This window comes from Carettochelys insculpta, chromosome 23, assembly GCF_033958435.1.
Source record: "Carettochelys insculpta isolate YL-2023 chromosome 23, ASM3395843v1, whole genome shotgun sequence".
Lineage (NCBI taxonomy): Eukaryota > Metazoa > Chordata > Testudines > Carettochelyidae > Carettochelys > Carettochelys insculpta.
This window is the reverse complement of record NC_134159.1, coordinates 1,764,113-1,780,317: the sequence shown is the minus strand read 5'-3', so window position 1 is coordinate 1,780,317 and position 16,205 is coordinate 1,764,113. Positions and strand designations below refer to the sequence as shown.

Here is a 16,205-nt window from a genome sequence, read left to right as displayed (position 1 = left end):
TAGTGCAGGACAAAGGTGTGAGGTGGAAACACGAGTCAGCTTAGATACAGACAAACATGAGGGACTTAAAGTAAAGCATATGGTGCAGAGAAGCAAAAATACAGGGGCTGGAATGAAGGAGGGAACAGGGATAAAACCTGTATTAGGAGCCCCAGACACATGCAATGCGTTGGGTTGCTGGCTCTGAAACCAAGAACTAGAAATCAGAGCTCCTGGTCCCAGTGAAGGACTGGGCTGGGGCCTGGGAAGCCAGAGACCCTGAGTTCAGGCCCTGCTTCTGCTACTGGGCAATTCCTCTCAGTAGCTGAACAATCCTGCTGTTGAAACTGGGACAAGGCAAGTTGTCCCCTTGGGAGGCTTTAAGGACAAATCGCGCCTCAGGCGGAGAAGGAGTTTGCTGTTACAGGTAACATCTAAGGTGGCTCGCTCTGCCAGAGAGGAGAGCGATCTCTCCAAGAGCACAAAGCCAGCAATCGGGGCATGTGTGTTGTTGATTGCAACCGGAGTTAGGAGCCTAAACACCTTGATGGTCTGGGTCTCAGCCCAGGCAGTTTGCTGCTTTCCTGCCATCTTCCCCGTCTGCTGCAACTCCGGCCCAGTGACAGCAGGCACAAATGTCTACACTCCACTTATAGTGACTTTGACCTTTGCTGGGGCCAGTGGAGCACTGCAGATGCATCAGCCTTAAGGGATTTCCAACTCCACCCAGGGGAAACCTGCTCCGGCCCCCAGGGAAAAGCAACTCCTCCGAGCTGCTGCAGCAGGTGTTCAGCAATCTCCCCCGGTTCCCTGGAGCCAGAGGAGTTTGGGAGTGAGGGAGAGGAGCAGTCCTGCCTTCCCTGGAGAGGCTGGGGAGGAGCCCTGGAGCTGCTCCCAGCCAGGCATGGGAAGCAGGAGGGAAGCAACACTTTGGGCAGAGGCCTGAGCAGCCCCACAACTGCAGGTGGTGCAGAGCTGGGCTGGTGGGAACAGGATTAGTTCAGGCGAATGCTGGGCCTGGGCAGGATCTGGAAGCTCCACGTCACCTAACCGGGTGTAGCAGGGAACAGCGCCCAACCGACCCGCCCTTGCTTCTGATGGGGGGTGGGGCAGCAGGGCTACAACTGCCCCATACTGTACATGGGGGGGATTTACAAGGCTGTAAGTGCCCCCACTGTACAGGGGCAGGGACTTGGGGGTCCGTGGGCCCTGCACTGTGTGGGGGGCAGGGACTTGGGGGGGCTGTGGGCCCCGCACTGCACGGGGGGGGGGCAGGGACGTGCCATAACCCCGCTGCCGTCTCACTCCAGGCAGCTCAGCTGGTGACTGTGGCGGCGCCCCGGGACTGTCCAGCTCTTGGGGGCGGCGCCCCTGGACTGGGGACGAGCCCCGCTCCCTCCCGGGTGCTGCCTGTGCCAGAGCGGGGCCGGGGAGCCGAGCCGGGCAGCGTCCGGCAGGAAAGGGCCCTGGGCCGGGGCGGGGCGGGGCGGGGCCGGGCGGGAGGCGGGGCGCGGGGCGGGGCGGGGCCCGGCTGGCCGGGATCGGGGCCGCCATGGCCTGCAGCCTGAAGGACGAGCTGCTCTGCTCCATCTGCCTGAGCATCTACCAGGAGCCGGTGAGCCCGGGCTGCGAGCACTACTTCTGCCGCCGCTGCATCACCGAGCACTGGGTGCGGCAGGAGCCGGCGGCGCGCGACTGCCCCGAGTGCCGCCGCACCTTCGCCGAGCCCGCGCTGGCGCCCAGCCTCAAGCTCGCCAACATCGTGGAGCGCTACGCGGCCTTCCCGCTGGAGGCCCTGCTGGGGGCGCGGCGCCGCGCGGCGCCCTGCAAGGAGCACGGCAAGGCCAAGCTCTTCTGCCTGACCGACCGCGCCGTGCTCTGCTTCTTCTGCGACGAGCCCGCGCTGCACGAGCGCCACCAGGTCACCAGCCTGGACGACGCCTTCGAGGAGCTGCAGGTGAGCCCCGGGCGCCGTGGCGTCGGTCCTTGGCACCCGGCACCCGGCTCCCGCCCCAGGGGGGCTCCCCACGCAGCACCCGCACCCGGCTCCCGCCCCAGGGGGGCTCCCCACGCAGCACCCGCACCCGGCACCCGGCACCCGCCCCGGGGGGCTCCCGCACCCTGGGAGGCTCCCCACGCAGTACCTGGCACCCGGCACCTGCCCCCGGGGGGGCTCCCACACCTGGCATCCAGCACCTGCCCCCGGGGGGGGCTCCCCACGCAGCACCCAGCACCCGCCCCAGGGGGGGCTCCCCACACAGCACCTGGCACCCAGCACCTGCCCCAGGGACAGCAACTGCACCTGGGGTGGGGGCTTCCCACACAGCACCCAGTCCCAGAGACAGATGCCCACCTGGCAACCACCCCAGGGATGGCACCCCACACAGCACCCCACCCCCCACCCCAGTGACAGCACGCACACCCGACACCCACTCCTCGGGGGGCTCCCCACACAGCAGCTGGCACCCAGCATCTGGGGGGGGGGCTCCCCACACAGCAGCCAGCACCTGCCCCAGGGACAGCAACCACACCTGGTGCCCGCTCCTGGGGGGAGGGGAGCTCCCACACAGCAGCCAGCATCCACCCCAGGGGGGGCTCCCCACACAGCACCTGGCACCCAGCACTCAGCACCCGCCCCAGGGACAGCAACTGCACCTGGGGTGGGGGCTTCCCACACAGCACCCAGTCCCAGAGACAGATGCCCACCTGGCAACCACCCCAGGGATGGCACCCCACACAGCACCCCACCCCCGACCCCAGTGACAGCACGCACACCCGACACCCACTCCTGGGGGGGGCTCCCCACACAGCAGCTGGCACCCAGCATCTGAGGGGGGGGCTCCCCACACAGCAGCCAGCACCTACCCCAGGGACAGCAACCGCACCTGGTGCCCGCTCCTGGGGGGAGGGGAGCTCCCACACAGCAGCCAGCATCCACCCCAGGGATGACACCGCACACAGTACCTGCACCCTCCTTGGGGATGGCATCTGCACCTGGCACCCACCCCCAGGGACAGCACCCACCACAGCCTCCGCCCTCCCCTGGTTTCTTTAACTGTCAGTCTCCTTATCAGGGCCTCTAACTGCTGGGGGCATCTCCTCCCCGAGGGTCTGTTTCCAGACAGTTGGGGGGGTGAGCCCCCCAACTTGCCAAGAGCCTCCTGCCCCTTTCTAGCTGGGCTGCTGCTTAGCCTCATTCCCCACCCACCATCCACACTCCTGCCCCTGCCGGCCACCCAGGGTCTCCACAGGTGCTCGACTTAAGTAATGTTGCTAGGGACATGCAGCTGCAGGGACCCTCTGGGAAGATGCCAAGGGCTGGAAGGGGCAGAAAGTCTGACAGCCTGGTGCAATGAGTCCACGTCCCACCTGCCACCCCTTCCAGCAGCACTCAGGAGAGAAGGAAATCGCTTTCTCCCCAGTCTGCTCTATACTCTGCCAGAGGCTGAGGTGTATGATGGGGATGATTGTTATGCTTCAGAGCATACAGTGATCCCTTTGCAGGGGTCAGGAAGGAACGGTGTCCGTCCTGTGCAGCAGTACATTTTTTGCCTGGGACTCTATTAGTCTTTTCCCCTCCTCTTCAAGTGTCAGGATACAGGACAGGATGGACCTTGTTCTACTTACTCTGGCAAGCCCCCTGCGTGACCCCTGCTGCGGAGGCCGTTTGGGGGGATGTGAGTGGTCGGGACCTACAGCTCTCTCTGTCCTCCGGACAGAGCTTGCTTGTCTCCAGGACATAGGAATGGCCACAATGGGTCAGACCAAAGGTCCCTCTAGCCCAGTGTCCTGTTTGCTGACAGTGGCCAGTGCCATGTGCCCCAGAGGGAGTGGACCGAACAAGTAACAATCAAGCAATCTCTCTCCTGCCATCCATCTTCTGCTTCTGACAAACAGAGGCCAGGGACGCCATTCCTTACCCAGCCTGGCTAACAGCCATTCGTGGACCTAACCTCCGTCAATTGATCTAGTGCTTTTAAACCCTGTTATTGCCCTCGCCTTCACCACCTCCTCCGGCAAGGAGTTCCACAGGCTGGCTGTGTGCTGAGTGAAGAACTTCCTCTTTGTTTTAAACCTGCTGCCCATTAATTGCATTTGGTGTCCTCTAGTTCTGATATTATAGGCACAAGTAAATGATTTTTCCTTGTTCACCGTCTCCACGGCTGCGTCTACACGTGCACGGTACTCCGAAGTAGCGGCGCCAACTTCGACATAGCGCCCGTCACGGTTACACGTGTTGGGCTCTATTTCGAAGTTGAAATCGACGTTAGGTGGTGAGACGTCAAAGTCGCTAACCCCATGAGGGGATGGGAATAGCGCCCTACTTCGAAGTTGAACATCGAAGTAGGGCACGTGTAGACGATCCGTGTCCCGCAACATCAAAATAACGGGGTCCACCGTGGCAGCCATCAGCTGAGGGGTTGAGAGATGCTCTCTCTCCAGCCCCTGCGGGGTTCTATGGTCACCGTGTGCAGCAGCCCTTAGCCCAGGGCTTCTGGCTGCTGCTGCTGCAGCTGGGGATCCATGCTGCATGCACAGGGTCTGCAACCAGTTGTCGGGTGTGTGGATCATGTGTTGTTTAGTGCAACTGTGTCTGGGAGGGGCCCTTTAAGGGAGCAGCTTGCTGTTGAGTCCACCCTGTGACTCTGTCTGCAGCTGTGCCTGGCACCCTTATTTCGATGTGTGCTACTTTGGCGTGTAGACGTTCCCTCGCAGCGCCTATTTCGATGTGGTGCTGCCCAACGTCGAAGTTGAACATCGATGTTGCCAGCCCTGGAGGACGTGTAGACGTTATTCATCGAAATAAGCTATTTCGATGTAGCGTGCACGTGTAGACTTAGCCCACATCACTCATGATTTTATTTATCTCTGTCATATCTCCCCTTAGTCTCCTCAGGTGACGAGTCCTAGTGTCTTTAATCTCCCTTCATATGGGACCCCTTCCAAACCCCCTAATCATTTTAGTTACCCTCTTCTGAACCTTTTCGAATGCCGCTATCTCTTCATTGAGATGGAGTGACCACGTCTCCATGTGGTATTCAAGATGTGGGTGTACCATGGTTTTATATAAGGGCAATACGATGTTCTCCATCTTATCTTCTATCCCTGTTTTAGTGATTCCTGACATCCTGTTTGCTTTTTTGACTGCCGTTGCGCACTGCGTGGATGTTTTCAGAGAGCTACCCACAATGACTCCAAGATCTCTTTCCTGATCAGTGGTAGCTAAAATAGCCCCCATCGTACTGTATGTGTAGTTGGGGTCATTTTTTCCAATGTGCATTGCTCTACATTTATCCACATTAAGTTTAATTTACCATTTTGTTGCGCAGTCGCTCAGTTTTGTGAGATCCGTTTGAAGTTCTTCACAGTCTGCTTTGGTCTTAACTACCTTGAGCAGTTTAGTATCATCTGTAAACTTTGCCACCTCACACTCTACCCCGCTTTCTCCAGATCATTTATGAATAAGTTGAGTTGGGTTGGTCCTAGGACTGCCCCTTGGGGAACACCACTAGTTACTCTTTTCCATTCTGAAAATTTACCATTTATGCCTACCCTCTGTTTCCTGCCTTTTAACCAGTTCTCAATCCACGAGAGGAATTTCCTTCTTATCCCAGGACAACGTAATTTATGTAAGAGCCTTTGGGGAGGGAAGGCTTTGTGAAAGGCCTTCTGGAAATCCAAGTACACTATATCTACTGGATCCCCCTTATCTTGATGTTTTTTGACCCCTTCAAAGAACTCTAATACATTAAGTATCGGAGGGGTAGCCGTGTTAGTCTGGATCTGTAACAGCAACGAAGAGTCCTGTGGCACCTTATAGAATCATAGAAGAGTAGGACTGGAAGGGAGCTCGAGAGGCCATCGAGTCCAGCCCCCTGTCCTCATGGCAGGACCAAGCATTTTCTAGACCATCCCTGAAAGCCATCTAACCAACCTCTTCTTAAATAGCTCCAGTGATGGAGATTCTACCACCTCCCTTGGCAATTCGTTCCAGTGTTTGATCACCCTGACAGTTAGGAACTTTTTCCTAATGTCCAACCTGAACCTCCCCTGCTGCAATTTCAGTCCATTGCCTCTTGTTCTATCCTCAGAGGCAAGGAAGAACAAGCTCCCTCCCTCTGCCTTATGACACCCTTTTAAATACCTGAAAACTGCTATCATGTCCCCCCTCAATCTTCTCTTTTCCAAACTAAACAAGCCCAATTCTTTCAGCCTTTCTTTATAGGTCATGTTCTCTGGACCTTTGATCATTCTCGTTGCTCTCCTCTGGACCCTCTCCAATTTCTCCACATCCTTCCTGAACTGCGGTGCCCAGAACTGGACAAAATACTCCAGCTGAGGCCTAACCAGCGCAGAGTAGAGTGGGAGAATGACTTCTCGTGTCTTGTTCACGACACACCTGTTAATGCGTTAGCTGAATTAGCTAATTCACTAGCGTCTGATGAAGTGAGTCTGTGCTCACGAAAGTTCATGCTCAAAACTTGTCTGTTCGTCTGTAAGGTGCCACAGGACCCTTCGTTGCTGCTCTAATAGATTATTAGTAAGGCATGATTACCCTTTACAGAAATCATACTGACTTTTGCCCAACAGATTATGTTTTTCTATGTGTCTGACAATTTTATTCTTGACTATGATTTCAGCTAATTTGCCCAGTACCGATGTTAGACTTACTGGTCTGTAATTACCGGGATTGCCTGGAAAGCCCGTTTCAAATATTAGCATTACATTAGCTATCTTCCAGTCATTGGGTACAGAAGCTGATTTAAAGGATTGTTTACAAACCACCATTAGCAGTTCTGCAATTTTATGTCTGAGTTCTTTCAGCACTCTTGGGTGAATGCCATCTGGTTCTGGTGACTTGTTACTGTTCCAAAACTCCTCTACTGACACCTCAGTTTTGGACAGTTCCTCAGATTTGTCACCTACAAAGGATGGCTGAGATTTGGGAATCTCCCTAACATCCTTAGTCGTGAAGACCAAAGCAAAGGCTTCGTTGTTTCCCCGCAATGACTTTGTCATCTTTGAGTGCCCCTTTTGCATTTTCATCGTCTGGTGTTCCCACTGGTCATTTAGCAGCTTCTTGTGTCTGATGTACGTAACAAACATTTTGGTATTGCTTTTTGAGTTTTTGGCTAGAGATTGAGCCGACCTCCCCAAACTTGTGCCATCCATGAGCCTTAAGCATTGCCAATGGGGTGCGTGGCTGGGAAGAGCGCAGCGGATGAGTTACAGCACGTGTGCGGCCGGTAGTGTTGGCATTATGCTGGGCAGGCAGCTTGAGACCACATTTGCCTTAATCTTTGGGATAAAAGTCTGGCCCGAAGACCTTGGGGGCTCGGCTGCTGCCTCCAGCTGCTTAGTCCCCACTGGGATTTTCAAGGCAAGTTTCCTGTTTTGTACTCATTGGACTTTAAATGAGGACCTGTTTTTTTAGGCCAAGCAGTGAAACTGGCGAAGCTCTCTGCACAGGTTGGAGCCAGAGACCCACTGGCTCCTTGCGTCCCCATGGAGAGCAGCTCTTACTGCCTTAGTAAGGACACAGCTGCTGGGAATCCGTGTGGCATGCAGATCTCAGCATCAACCCTGTTAGTACCCCTCCTCTGTGAGTGGGGTCGGAGCTGGCTGAAGGCCCTTTGCTGGGGAAGGGGGTAGGGGGACAATGTGCTGCTGGTGAGGAATGCAGGGCTGGCCTGTGAATTGCCCAAAGAGTTGGGTGCGCTTTGGGTTGTCCTGGAGTGCTTGGGGGATGTATTTAGTGGGGCAAGGGGGTTGTGATGGAGAGGGGAATACCTGTGCATAAGTGTGGGGCTCACAGAGGGTGGGGGGCTCCTGCTGAAGGTAACAGAGACGACCAGGTGACACCTCTGGGCTGCAGACAAAGGGGGAGGTGGAGCTTGTGGGGTTTGAATTTGAACTGGGAGGTGGAAAGCTGTTAGGCTGGGCTGGGAGAGAGAGAACAAGGAGGGGGCAAGGCCCCAGCATGGGGGCCCCCCGGGGCCTCCTCTCCCCAAAATGGATTGGACTGATGGCTTCTGGTTGCTGTCCTGACACCTCTGTACAATGCTGTGCCCTGTTGGCCAATAAACCTGCTGTTCTGCTGAGTGAGAGTCAAGCCTGCCTGCGGATGGGGTGCAGAGCTTGGGGACTCCTGAACCCCATTACAAGGGTTCAGGGGGGAGACAAGAGGGGGTTCTGCAGCGGGGAATGCTGGAGTGGCCAAGGCTCCCCCAAGCTGCTGGGCTCATTCAGGATTCAAAATTGTTCCCCGATTACTTCTTGCCCTCTGGGAAGTTTACCCACTGAGTTTGTGAAATCAGATTCATGAGCACAGTGGAAATCACATGGTTTTGTGCCTTTTTCTTGGTTGAGTGACTTATGTAGTTAGCTGGCAATGGCCGGGGATCTGAAATCTCTTTGGAGATCAGGTTTGTAAATTCCCCTGGTGTTGGTTCTGCTTTGTGTTGAGGGGACCCCGACTGGACTGTCTCTTGGGAACAGGGGCCTGGCTCTGAGATGGCCGTCCCTAGCTGCTGCAGAGGAAGGTGCAGGAACCCTTCACTTGTGGAACAACGTGCTCGCAGGGACTGTTTTTACCTAGCCCCTTGTAGTCAGTGCTGGGCCGATGCACAGAGTGGCAGGGTTTATATCCTGTTTGATGGAACTGGGCAGGGAGGCTCCGGCTAAACCTATCACCCTTTTTGTTTCGGTGCTGAGACTCCGTGGCTTGTCCTGGGGGTGAATTCCACAGGTTACTCCTGCACCGCGTAGAGAAACGTTTGTTAGGAGTTGTTTTAGGGTTTGCAGCCTTCTGGTTTGATGAGCTCCTCATTCTAACAGGGGGGACTGGAGCACCTCTTTCCAGGGAAGGGACTGGGAGAGGGTCACAAATGCATGGAGGTGGGTGTTCACCCTGGTGCAGGCGTGTGAGGTTTGGCGCTGCTCACTCTGATCTGCCAGGGAGGTGCAGATCGCCCGGATTTCAGATCCGTGTCTTGCAAACAGAAGTTCCTTTGCGGCCTGTGCTAGACCTAGTGGTGGTTTTCCACGGCCGGGTGCAAAGACCTCTGCTCTGGACGAGCTCTGGCTGTTTCCCTTGTGCCGGCTGTGAACTGGCTGGCGGATTGGGGCTCACAGCTCCTCTCTCCTTTAGCGTTTTATTCCACCCCTCATCACAGTAGGACCTGGACGCCCACGGTGTAAAATCTGCGGCACGAGAGGAGTCCCTACAGGAGCAGAGATGTCCCATCGGCAGGATGGCTGCCCCGGGCTCTGAGCTTTGGTGCAGCCTCTAGTGGCTGCTGCCTGGAGTTGGGATGGCCCCAGTGTTCGCTGTCAGTTGGGTGAATGTGCTGCCGCTCAGGAGAAGGCAGGTGCTGCCCAGCCGATGAGCAGAGCGCCCCCAGCGGGGTTTTGTTTCTGCTGGTGGTGCACAGCCGCACACGCCTGGGTGAACGCCTAAAAATTCATTCCGCACGTGGCTGGAAAAGGCGAGCGGGAACGTCAAAGGTGCCCCACGTTGAGGTTTGCTCCAGTGTTATCTGCAGGCCCCTGAGCGCTCTGGGGTTGGCAGCAGGGGCTGGGCTCCCCTGGCGCTGAGCTGCCCGACACAGAGCCACCTGGCTGGGAGATGGGCGGCGGAGCGGTGCGGATGGACGCAGTGCTCTGCTTCTTGCAGCTCCCGCTGCTACAGTGAGTGCAGTGGCCCAACCCTGCTGCTGCTCACGCCCGGCCCCGCTGGAAGTCCCTGGCTTGCGTTGCAGCCAGGAATGCAGCGGGGGACAGGCAGGGGGTGGCGAGGGCAGGGCCAGGCTTGGGGGAGGGGGTGAAGTGGGGGTGGCCTGGGCAGAGCAGGGGGGTTGTCCTGGGGCCCACACGTCCCTAGGGACTGCCCCGAGGAGAGGTCTCTGACGTCTCCCCTCTTTGGGGCCCAGACTCTGGCCAGCGCCGTTCTCGAGGGGAGGGCTTCTCGGCCAGGAGGGGCTGCAGTGTTTCCCCACGGTGGGCCCATTCAGGAGTCTCCCCTTCTCCCTCCTGCTGGGCGCTGTGTCCTGGGCTTAGTGCCCCTGCAGAGCACAGCTCCCGCCGTGCCTCAGTCCTTGGTGTCACGGGGGCTGAGCTACAAGGGGCCTTTAAAATTAGGACGGGGTGTTGAATTGGCACAGGAAGCAGCTGGGAGCCAGGTCCACAGCTCCTGGGGCTTGGGGCCCTGCGCAGCGGGGAAGGCGTGTGGCTGTGTTCCCTCTCTGAATCCCCCTGTACGTTGTCCATGGAAGAACCACCTCGTGTGCCGCTTCACAGCACCTTCTTCTGGGGTGGAGCTCTGCAGCCGTGCACAGCAGCACTGCCCAGCAGGTGCAGGCTGGGGGCACGAAGGGATGTCAGGGAGGCAAGCGGTAATAACCCGGGGCTATTGGGCCAGCTGTGGCTGGGCAGGCCCTGTTCCGAGTGCAGGTACTCAGGAGGTCAGTTTTATGTCCTGTGCAGAACCCCATCCCTTCCCGCTGTTGCACTGGCTCAGTGCTGACCCAGAGGGGAGGAGAGTGGAGACTGAACACAGCCCTCGGGGGGGCTCCCAGCCAAGCGCTGCCAAAGCCTGGCCATAGCTAGCTTTGGAAGTGAGGGCTCCCAAGGCAGCCTGGCTACCAGCCGTCTGTGCTGCTGCTCCTGCCTGAAGTCACTTCCCTGCTGATTCCGTGCGCATGGGCCTCCTGCCTGTCTGCAGTTCTCTCCCTGCTTCCTGCTTTGTACAGGCTCCTCCAGGGCTGTCAGATCTCATGTCAGGGTAAAGGAGGATCTTCTGCTGTGTGCCAGGGCAGGGAGCTCCTGGACAGAGATGGTTGGTGGGTCTATGGGGAGGCAGAGAGCTTTTGTCTTTTCCTGTAAGACAAGTCCTGCTGAATTGCATGGAGCCTGTAGCTCAGCAGCAGCAGGACTGGTGATAGCATTCTTCACCCTAGCTCTGGGCGCGAGGGTCATTGTCCTCAGTGTGTGCGTAGGAAGACTGAGGCACACAGCAGCAAAGTGACTTGCCCAGGACCAGCCAGCGGCAGATCCCCTGGTTGCCAGGGCCGTGCTCTGGCCATTGTACCTCAGTTCTGCGGTATTGGATTGTTTGAGTCATTTCCTTTCCCCCTCTCCCTGCTAGTTTAGCTCCCTCCGGCCGCTGCACAGCCTGCTTGGAGGGTTCTTTGCCCCTTCCCTCTGGGCTATCTCCGTACAACACCGGCGTTTCTCTCTTCTCCTCGGCGTTTCTCAGCCGCGGCTGGGCACGGACAGTGCTACAGCCCTTGGCAGGGATCCCCTGGCTGAGCTCCAGGCCCTGCTCCTGGAGCTAAAGGAGCAGCTGTCAGTCACAGAGCCACATGCTCGAAGCCCTTAGCCAGGGAGTGCCTGTTGCCTGCGCAGAGCCGGCTGGTGACCGACACCTGTGCGGAGCGGCCTGGGGTGAGCCTTTAGGGCTCCCTTCCCTTCCACTGTGCCCCTCAGCCCCGAATCCACCAGGCGGAGCTCCTGGAAATGCCATTTCTGGGCCTGGGGTTGTCTCCCTGCCCGCACTGCCGCCCCCAGGTTCCCAGCGGTGCTGTGCCAGAGCGCGTTCGCCGCTGGTGCTCGCAGGGCAGGCCAAGGAATTCCAGCCGCCCAGCCCCGAGTCCCGCCCTCGGCCGTCCCGGCGGGCATACTGGCACGCACGCTGCCCAGCAGCAGGAGCGGCGCCTCCCCTGCCCTGTGACTGTTCTGCAACTGGCCCTGCTGGCGTCCAGCTGATGTGTGGGGAGGGGTTGGCTGCAGCCCTGGAGCTGCTCCCTGGCCTTGCCATGGGAAGTTCGTCTTTGGCTGGGGCTGGCCAGACAATGCGGGAGTCCCTTCAGGACAGCCGGTGGGCGAGGGCCTGGGGCAGTGTGCACCTCTGCACTAACCCGGTGGGTGAGGAGGCGAAGTGCCCCAAGGCTTGTGCAGCTCTGGGAAGGGCACCTGCATTTCCCCAGCACTCTGGGAGCTGAGGCCTGTGTGATCGGTAGGGCGGGCCCGAGTCCAGGGCTGGCTGCCCGGCGCTGCAGGCTCCCCAGCCTTCGCTGAGCTCGGTGTCGGGTGCTGCACAGGCTGCCACGGCCAGAGAAGCACCCTTCAGTTCGGTGCCATCTGAGCAGCAGGGCCGGGTGTGGCTGGGAAGCGTGTGTGCCAAGGGGGAAGGTGGCTGCCTGGTGCTCACTGGTTCTAGACCTGGCGCTGACGTAGCCTGGGACAAACTGCTCCTCCCTGCAGCATGGGGCTGTCCTCCGCTCTGGGGCAGGGAGTGGAAGAACTGCAGGCGTGTGCTGGCCCCTCTGCTTGACTAAATGCTCTGCTGCAGATGAGCCCTGAGCAGGCTCCGTGTTCATTACTGCCTTGAGCACCTGCCAGGCTGCCTTCTGGGCGAGGTGCCTCTCTCCAGAATGGCCCTGGGTCCTCTGCTGAGGGGCTGCATTGTAGCCCAGAGCAGCGGGGCTGGGTGCAGTATATCATCCCCCGCCAGTTCAGCCTGGGTGAAGGTCTGCACTTAGCCAGGTAATGGCCCAGTCCCTGCATGCGGGGCCAGACCCTGCCTCCCTGCCAGGATTGCTATTGACTTGGAGGGCAGGGGGGCAGGATGAGGGCCCTGCCTGATTGCTCTGTCTCCTCCCCTTGTGTTTCAGAGAGAACTCAAGGAGCAGCTCCAAGCACTGCAGGACAGCGAGCGTGGCCACACCGAGGCCTTGCACCTGCTCAAACATCAGCTGGCTGAGACCAAGGTACCGGTGCCTGGGTGCAAGGCCCCGCCCCCTGGGGGTGGATAGTGACTGCCTGGAAAGGGGCCCGCCTGTGGAGATGGGGGCCCCAGCGTGGTGGGGCGTCTCAGCCTAGGGGAGAGCTGCTGTCCGTGGGTGGGACGAAGTCGCTTTCACAGCCTCGTTCTCCCCCACCCCTGCTGTCTGCCATCCCCGTCTGCTCCAGACAACAGCCCAGCTCCCTCCAGCCCTGGTGCTTATGTGGTGTGTGCTCCCAGGAGCTGCGGCGCAGGGGATCTAGGGCAGCTCCCCAGAGGTATTCAGACGCCAGACTCCTGCTGCAGGCAGAGGGAAGCTGGTGCCTAAATACCTTTCCCTGGGCCTTGGGGACCAAGCAGATCTGGTAGGTCCCATCTCCCGGCCAACACCAGGCGTTTTCTCCTGCTGCACACAGCCCTGCTCCTGGGTCCCAGCCGTAGGCCCTTCCCTCGGCCCTGTGACACCACTGCCCAGCTGGCCATGACGACTGTAGAAGCCACCTGCTGCTGTGCCCTGAGGTGCGCCAGGCCCGGGAGCGGCTCAGGAATGCAGCCAGAGGCCTTGCACTGGGGTGTGGAGGCAGCAACCGTTTGCTCTTCACTGGCCTGCAGCTCTTGGGCCCCTGGTGGCTTCCTGCTCCCCCTGCACGTGCCTCCCCGGGGCCTTTTGTTGGCTGCTGTCTGAAAGCAGGGCCTTGGTGCTGGGGGCTGCCCCACAGAGCTAGTGCGGCTCCTGCCTCCATTGCAATCAGTGGAAGTGAGGCGCCTGGATGCCGCTGGGCTCTGGCCTTGCTGGGGCAGCTGACAGCAGGCAGAGAGGGAAGGTGCTGCAGCTGCTGTGCAGGTGGGAGGCCAGGCCCAGAGATTAATGGCAAAGACTTGTGTGCCCCACCCAGCAGCTGAGGGGAGGCTGCATTTGTCTTGAGCACCAGCTGCTGGGGCCTCTGCACTTGCGACTTGCAAACCTAGTGAAGAGGCTTTAAACTAGGTTCATCAGGGGAAGGTGACATAAGCCCTGAGGTAAGTGAGGAGGAGGAGGGAACAATCAAGGGTGAAGAGGAGAAAGGGGACCAATCAGTCACTTTTCTGAGGTGCTTGTACACTAATGCCAGAAGCCTGGGAACAAAGAGGAAGAATTCGAGGCCCTGGCACAGTCAGAGAAGTGTGAGGTGGTTGGAATAACGGAGACTTGGTGGGACAATTCGCATAACTGGAGCACGGTCATGGAAGGGTATAAACTGTTCAGGAAGGACAGACGGGGAGAGAAGGAGGAGGAGTTGCGCTCTATGTGAGGGAGCAGTAGGATTGCTCAGAGCTCCAGTATGAGGAAGGAGAAAATCCAGTTGAGTGTCTTTGGGTTAAGCTTAGAGGCAGAAGTAACAGAGGTGATGTTGTAGTTGGTGTCTGTTATAGGCTGCCAGATCAGGGAGATGAGGTAGATGAGACTTTCTTCAGGCAGCTAAGTGAAGCTTCCAAATCACAGGCCCTGGTTCTCATGGGAGACTTTAATTATCCGGACATTTGTTGGGAGACCAACACAGCAGCGCACAGACAATCCAGGAAGTTTTTGGAGAATGTCGGGGATAACTTCCTGGTACAAGTGCTGAAGGAACCAACCATGGGCCGTGCGCAACTTGACCTGCTGCTCACAAACAGGGAAGAACTAGCAGGAGAAATAGAAGTTGGTGGAAACCTGGGCTGCAGCGACCATGGGATCGTAGATTTCAGGATCCAGACAAAAGGAAGAAAGATGAGCAGTAACATACAGACCCATGATTTCAGAAGAGCAGACTTCGACTCCCTGAGAGAACGGATGAGCAGGATCCCTTGGAAAATGAAGATGAAGGGGAAAAGAGTTGAAGAGAACTGACAGTATTTTAAAGAAGTCTTACTGAAGGCACAGGAACAAACCACCCTGCTGAATAGTAAGAAATGAAAACATGGTAGGCAACCATCTTGGCTTAACAGGAAAATCCTTAGACAGCTTAAATTAAAAAAGGATGCATACAAGAAACGGAAACGTGGACAGTTGACTAAGGAGGAGATAAACATACGGCTGGAGAATGCCGGGCAGCAATCAGGAAAGCGAAAGCACGGTTGGAACTGCATCTGGCAAGGGAGGTGAAGGGTAACAGGAAGGGTTTCTACAGGCCTGTTAACAATAAACGGGTTATCAGGGAAGGTGTGAGGCCGTTACTGGATGAGAAAGGTAACCTAGTGACAGATGATGTAAGAAAAGCTGAAGTATTCAATGCTTTTTTTGCCACAGTCTTCACAGAGAAAGTCAAATCCCACCCTACGGTCCTAGACGATGAAGTGTGGAAAGGTGGAGGGCAGCCATCTGTGGGGAAGGAACAAGTTCTGAGCTATCTAATAAAACTAGAAGTACACAAATCCATGGGTCTGGATTTAATGCACTCCAGGGTACTGCGGGAATTGGCAGATGTCGTTGCTGAGCCTTTGGCCATTATCTTTGAAGATTCTTGGAGATTGGGAGAGATCCCGGATGACTGGAAGAAGGCAAATGTAGCGCCCCTCTTTGAAAAAGGAAAGAAGGACAATCCAGGGAACTATAGACCAGTCAGCCTTACCTCAGTCCCTGGGAAAATAATGGAGGGGAACCTCAAGGAATCCGTTTTGGAGCCCTTGGAAGAGGGGAAAGTGATCAAAAGTAGCCAACATGGATTCGCCAGGGGCAAGTCCTGGCTGACCAATCTGATTAGCTTCTGTGATGAGGTAACTGGCTCTGTGGACATGAGGAAGTCAGTGGATGTGATATACCTTGACTACAGCAAGGCCTTTGATACAGTCTCCCACAACGTTCTTGCCCATAAGTTAAGGAAGTATGGATTGGACACATGGATTATAAGATGGACAGAAAGCTGGCTTGATGGTCGGGCCCAACAGGTAGCGATCAATGGCTCAATATCTGGATGGCGGTCTGTTTCAAGCGGAGTGCCGCAAGGCTCGGTTCTGAGGCCGGTGTTGTTCAACATCTTTAATAATGACCTAGATGAGGGACTGGGTTGCACCCTCAGCAAGTTTGCGAATGACGCAAAACTAGGGGGAGGGGTAGATACGTTGGAGGGTAGAGAGAGAATCCAGAGTGACCTGGATAAATTGGAGGACTGGGCCATAAGAAATGTGTTGTGGTTCAACAAGGAGAAGTGTAGAGTCCTGCACCTGGGGCGGAAGAATCCCAAGCATTGTTATGGGCTGGGGACCGACTGGCTCAGCAGCAGTACAGCGGAAAGGGACCTAGGGGTTATGGTGGATGAAAGGCTGGATATGAGAAACAGTGTGCCCTTGTAGCCAAGAAGGCTAACGGCATCCTGGGGTGCATTAGGAGGAGCATTTCGAGCAGATCTAGGGAAGTAGTTATTCCTCTTTATTGGGCACTGGTGAAGCCACATCTGGAATATTGTGTCCAGTTTTGGGCCCC

General features: G+C 57.2%; 1 protein-coding gene across 1 annotated transcript in view; it reads left to right on the top strand.

Annotated features, from left to right (window-relative positions):
- The first annotated feature begins 1,531 nt into the window (after positions 1-1,531).
- The window catches only part of TRIM62 (tripartite motif containing 62), a 30,397-nt gene continuing 15,723 nt past the window's right edge, over positions 1,532-16,205 (top strand). Inside the window, exons 1-2 of the mRNA XM_074975868.1 lie at positions 1,532-1,936; positions 12,654-12,749. Of these exons, the coding sequence (XP_074831969.1) occupies positions 1,532-1,936; positions 12,654-12,749 (501 nt within the window). The remainder of the gene's footprint in view (positions 1,937-12,653; positions 12,750-16,205) is intronic.